The 5990-nt window shown below is 31.6% G+C and overlaps 1 protein-coding gene across 1 annotated transcript; it reads left to right on the top strand.

Moving 5' to 3' along the window:
• The first annotated feature begins 2107 nt into the window (after positions 1-2107).
• LOC105116444 (transcription factor RAX2-like) lies at positions 2108-4444 on the top strand. The gene is made up of 3 exons (XM_011013815.1): positions 2108-2403; positions 3212-3341; positions 3527-4444. Exons 1-3 carry the CDS (start codon positions 2265-2267, stop codon positions 4176-4178), a joined length of 921 nt encoding a protein of 306 aa, XP_011012117.1. The 5' UTR covers positions 2108-2264; the 3' UTR covers positions 4179-4444.
• The last annotated feature ends 1546 nt before the right edge of the window (positions 4445-5990 follow it).

Consider the following 5990-nt stretch of genomic DNA (forward strand, 5'->3'; position numbering starts at 1 on the left):
TTACTTAGTTAACTCTTATCTTATTTATGTTTTTATTTTTTTATTTATTTTTCTTTCTTTCATTATGTTTAACTACGTTCATTATGTCAAGGTGAAAAGGTTACACTAATGGTATAAGAATAAGTATAATGTAAACTCAATATGGACTTTAATGTTTGATACTAACATGTTTTGTATTTGTTATCTTATTCACTCTTTAATACTTTGCTTGTTAAATGACTAATCTTGATTTATGTTGTATAACACTTGGTACAACAAATGCTTGACACTTTTATAGTTCATACTGTATGGTATAACCGATACCTGAGCTATGAAAGGAATTTGATTTGTTGTTAACATAAGTTACAATCATGAATGCTTGACAAGATTTACAAGTATTAGAATTAATCGAATAAGATGACTAATGTAATCATGTTAACAATCTATAATTTAATTGGAACCTCCTTTGTGTGTGGTTTCCAATTGAATAATAAGAGCTTATACTATACTTGTTTAACATACCATTAGTGGAACCTCTAACCTTGACATTTGTTATTATCTTTGTTTAATCCTTACATTAATATTCCATCTCAAAGTTCTCATCTTTTTCTTCTCCTTCTCCTTTTTTTCTTTATTATTATTATTATTATTATTACTACTACTACTACTACTACTACTACTACTACATTATTATTATTATTATTATTATTATTATTATTTGATTTTATTTTTTAATTAGCATTAACAAATCTTTATCAATTTATTTATTAATATATTTTTAAAACTATTTCATTAAGCTTAAACAACATCTTTACGTTTCTCAATTAAAAAAGTCATGATATAATAAAATACATATGCAATATTAAAATATTATTTTACTATGTAAAAAACTAACTTGAGATTCTAACCACGACATAGTATTGATAACTTATTTATTTATTTATTAATTCATATGATTCTCAATTTATTTCATTAAATATATCTATCATCTTTTTTATTTACAATAAAAATTTTTATATGATATTTGAAAACATATTAAAAACACTTGTATATTTTATTTTCTTTGCATTATAAAAAATCTTGATTCAACTCAAGGCAAAAGATAAGTCAATTTACTAGTAATTTTATAAAATAAAAACTTTAGGTTCATATCAAAGAATCTTCCCTACAAATGTTTTCTCCATCTCATGTTCATATCAAAGAAACTTTCCTACATCTAATAGAAAAATCAAAATATTATAAAAGAATGAAAGTGAGACATGTACGACAAAACTTTTTTTTTTTGGGATAAAACATACACTTAACTATCGAATTTAATATAGTATTGAAGTGATTCTTACTCAAATTTATGAAACCCACCAATTGACAACACTAATAAGACGAATTGCAAGTGAGGGCCGGGGAAGAAACCATCCATACCTAATAAGTGTGTGTGTGTCTATATATATAAACTAACAAATCTATGTAAAAAATGAAGCTAGAATCAACTATCAAATTTAATATTACAAGTATTTTGTATCTATCACAAGGTTTGAAAAGTCCGAGAAGGAAAAGGAAAGAAAAAGAAAACGAAGTGTGTTTTTGAAAAAATCCGTCACATCAAGCTTATATAAGAATAAGATTCCAAGGTGCAAATGTAAAAAAGTAAACAAGCAGAACAAAATAATCTCTTGATCACCAGATTAAATTAAGAGAGTTTTCACGCTATGGCTTTCTTGTTGTACAAGAAATTAGTTCTACTTTGGTGGGCTTGGCCTCAATCATTCTCACACCATGCCTTTATATTATAGTTTTAAACCGTTTACGAGGACAAAGCACACTTTCAAGGACAAATTAAAGAACTAAATTACCTTGATCTATAATCATACGTGCTCCTGGTTAATTAGAGCTTCTACGAAAGTGGATGGTACTATATATTTATTAATGTCTCTCTTGTGTAGTTTAGTCAAATGGTGTGATTGTTGACTGCTTCCTCCTTATAACCTTAACAAACAACAAAGATAACGTGAAACTAGCTAAAACATAAAAAGAAATGTTCAATAAATACAAGGAAGAAGAAGGCATGAGGTTCTTCTCTAATTAAGCTACCCCGCTGTTTTTGCCTATGTAATATTTGGCTTTGGCGTGGCTGAAGTTTCTTCCTTCTTCTCCCCCTTCCCTCCCCTCCCTCTCTCCCTCTCTATCTTTCCTTGTGTGTGTGTGAGAGAGTACCTATAATTTTCTTGGCTTGTAGGTAAGTAGCTTGTTTGTTGTTGGATAAGAGTGATTTGGAAGCAATTTAAGAAATGGGGAGAGCTCCATGTTGTGACAAAGCAAACGTGAAAAGAGGACCGTGGTCTCCCGAGGAAGATGCCACTCTCAAAAGCTACCTTGAGACTCATCGTGGCACTGGTGGTAACTGGATTGCTTTGCCTCAAAAAGCTGGTACTCTTCCGATCCCTCACTCTGATCTTCTTCCTTTCTCTCAGACAAACAAGCGCGCAAACGTATAAATGTTGAGATTCTCTTCATTCCTTTTCACTTAGACCAATCTTAGATGATACCAACTGACTATAACTGGTCTTTGCTATTCATCTTAATTACTAAACATCAGTCTCACTAAATACATCAAAATATAATAAGTCTTGCTTTTAAAATTAAAATCCTTGTTTTTCAGTATTAATTTTTTGTCATTCTGACTGTTAACAATTAATTATGTCCACCCTTTGCCCCTCTTTTTTTTTTTTTTGTTTTTTACTCTAACATTTTCAGCCCTAGCCCATCCGGGGACAAAAAAGCTTTTCCAGTACTGATTTCGTTTCTTGAACCTATGTACTGTGGCTGTGTAAGAAAAGTAGACTATGGTTTGACTCCTTGCATAGTAGTGATCTTGGTTCTAGCTAGGTTCCAGGGTATTACTCGTATATTCGTACATTATTCAAGGTATATAGCAGCTTTTCCTAGTTTTGGAAAGTCCAATTATCAGTGCCATTTCCTTTCCTTTCCTTTTATTTATTTATTTATTTATAGTTAATTGGTGTTTAGCGCCTAATATTTTAGATTAAGCAATAATGAAATTAATTCTACAACTTTGCATATGTTTGATTTGTACACGGGAAATGCACCAATTTGTATGCTATATTTTTCGTCAAATTTCTTGCTTTGTTTAGCCAACTAATTACAAGTTTTACCCCACAATTTCCTAGATCTAGTTAAGGAGCTAAAGCTTAATATATGATCTTATCGGTCGCAGGCCTCAAGCGATGCGGCAAGAGCTGCCGATTACGATGGCTTAATTATCTGAGGCCAGACATCAAACATGGAGGTTTTACTGAAGAGGAAGACAATATCATATGCGCTCTCTATAGTCAAATGGGAAGCAGGCAAGTTTTAGTCTACTTTGTTTCTTATTTTTGGTCGATGTTTTATTCGATTCTTCATAATTATGTATTGTACGCTTTTTTTTTCCCTTCTGTTTTTTTACTGTAAGGGATTTGTTTGTATTTGGCATGCAACCATTTGAGTCTTAATTTATCAATTATAAGCTCTAACCTTTGTCTTGTTGTAGATGGTCCCTCATTGCTTCTCAACTGCCTGGAAGAACCGATAATGATGTGAAGAACTACTGGAACACCAAATTGAAAAGGAAGATCCTTGCAGGAAAAATAAACATCTCAATCCGGAACAAATCCATCAACGCCCCAACTACCATTGCCAATATTCTCACCTCTCCTGTTCTTTATGGCCCTAAAGCTGAAACCGAAAGTACTATCACCTTCTCCGATTATTCATTAACTCAAAGTTCAGGAACATTGCCGACCTTATCTGATATCGGTTACGGACCTTTTATCAACAGTACTCGTCAGAACTTGAGTCCAGACCAATTCCAATTTTCTAATTTCCCTGGGGTCATGGATATGTCTGAATTTGGTGCAACTTCAATGAACAGTAGTCACATTGTTTCGCCATCTCAAGAATGTTCGAGCATTTCAGATTCCTCCTCGCTTGCTATGGATAACAAGGGTCTCCCATTGCCTAGTAATGGTGGTCTTGAGGGTGCTGGGCTGTTAATGGATTCTGAATTTGGTTTGCCTGGTGATTTTTTCCATGGGCTTTTGTTTCAAGACGAAGCAAGTGAAGCGGCTGCTAATTGCTCCCAATATTTTGCTGACTTTGGCTATGTTGATATGAAGCCACAAGAACTCACTAACCAATATTGATTGACAAAGGCGGCCAGAAATGGAGAGAGACACAAGTACAGCTAGCTAGCTAGGGGTTTCACTTTCGCATGGACGATTCATTAATTTGAACCCAGGCGTCTATCACCTACAAGTAACTGATCAAGTCTGGAAATTAGGATTTAATTAGGCAAGGCAAATCATTTGTTCTTTGAATTAGGACCTTGTAATTTGTTTCACTATCTGGCAACAGATAGGAACATGATCAGTGTAATATTGCAGCAACAATTTAAGCGAGAGCCAGTGTTTTTTTTACTATCAATAACTCTCTTTCTCGTCAGTTAAGGTGCCTTGAATTGTCAACTCTGGGGGTTTTCACGTTATGGTTTTACTCTCTCAAAGGGGAGGGTGTCACATGAATGCGAGTGATGGCATCAGCATGTATGCCTGTTTCTGGGTGGCCAGTCAGTCTCACGAAACTTGCATGGAGCTCTGGCCTATTCAAAGCTCCATGTATTGAAAACGTCTCCTTCAAACACTAACAACAAAAGATTCTTTCATGAGCTCCATGCCTGTAAATTTCCTGTTGATAGTTATTATAGTGTTGCGTCATCTTTCATTTACAATTTATATATATATATATATATATATATATATAGAATTGTGGTTATAGTTATTTTTTAAAGTAGTAAAACCATAATAATAATAATAATTAATAAAATAAATCAAGAGAAGCCATCCAGTGCAATTGTGCATAATCTTTTCGTATAGGTGGAAAAAAGACCTAAATGGGATTCAAATTGATTAAATGCATTCAAACTGAATGCGGTCACTGTAGCATATGGACAATGAATCAGTAGCAATAGCTAAACATGTTTTTTTTTTAAATTTTATTTTTAAATTTTATTATTTAATATTTTGTTAATTTTAAATTGATCATTATAATTTTAAATTGCTTTCTAAAAAATTATTATAGTTTTAAATAAACATTATAATATTTGGTTGGTGCTCAATTCTTGTAAGCATTTATTTTTATTATCATATTATTAAATAAAAAAATAAATTTAAAAATAAATTTTTAAGCCCAATAGTGTCTATGATCTGAGTAACGGGTTTTGCGAGTTAAGCCACAAATCTCGAGCTAACTTAATATATCATTGTCTCAATATTAAAAAAAAAGATGTTATTGATTAGTAGTTAAAAGTATATTTTTATCAAGGTTTTATATTATCATTTTGCATTTGAAGTATCAATAACTCCTTAACTAAAACATGTTTTATAATAACACTTCTAAAACTATAAGATATCTTTAATTTATGGTAAAAGTTCATTTTAAATGAAGGTCTATCACATAAATGAAAGAATTAATTAATGAGTTTAACTACTGAAATTGAAAAGATAAAAAGAGAGCTAAACTTAGAAAAAAAATACTAGTTCAGTCCAAACTGGAATACTATTTGATTATGGATCATAACTGGAGCTGTTGACATGACCAAAAGATTGATGTCTTCTTCCAAGTGTAGGAATGTTGAAGTAATAAATAACCCGGCAAGATCCAGATCGAATTATAGAGAGATTAACTATAACAACAACAACAACAACAAAAACAACAACAAGAAGAAGTTAAAGAGGACTTTAAAATATAAGATTAATGTGAAGATTAAATAATAAAAATAAATATCAAGGTTAGAGGATCCACTAATGGTATTTTAAACAAGTACAATATAAACTCTTTTTATTACTTGACACAACCAACAGATTGATATTTTCTCCCAAGTGCAGGAGTGTTGAAGTAATAAATAACCCGACAAAACTAGGATCGAACCATAGATAGGTTAATTATATAAATTATAA

Source organism: Populus euphratica, unplaced genomic scaffold (genome assembly GCF_000495115.2).
Source record: "Populus euphratica unplaced genomic scaffold, PopEup_1.0 scaffold941.1, whole genome shotgun sequence".
NCBI classification, from domain to species: domain Eukaryota; kingdom Viridiplantae; phylum Streptophyta; class Magnoliopsida; order Malpighiales; family Salicaceae; genus Populus; species Populus euphratica.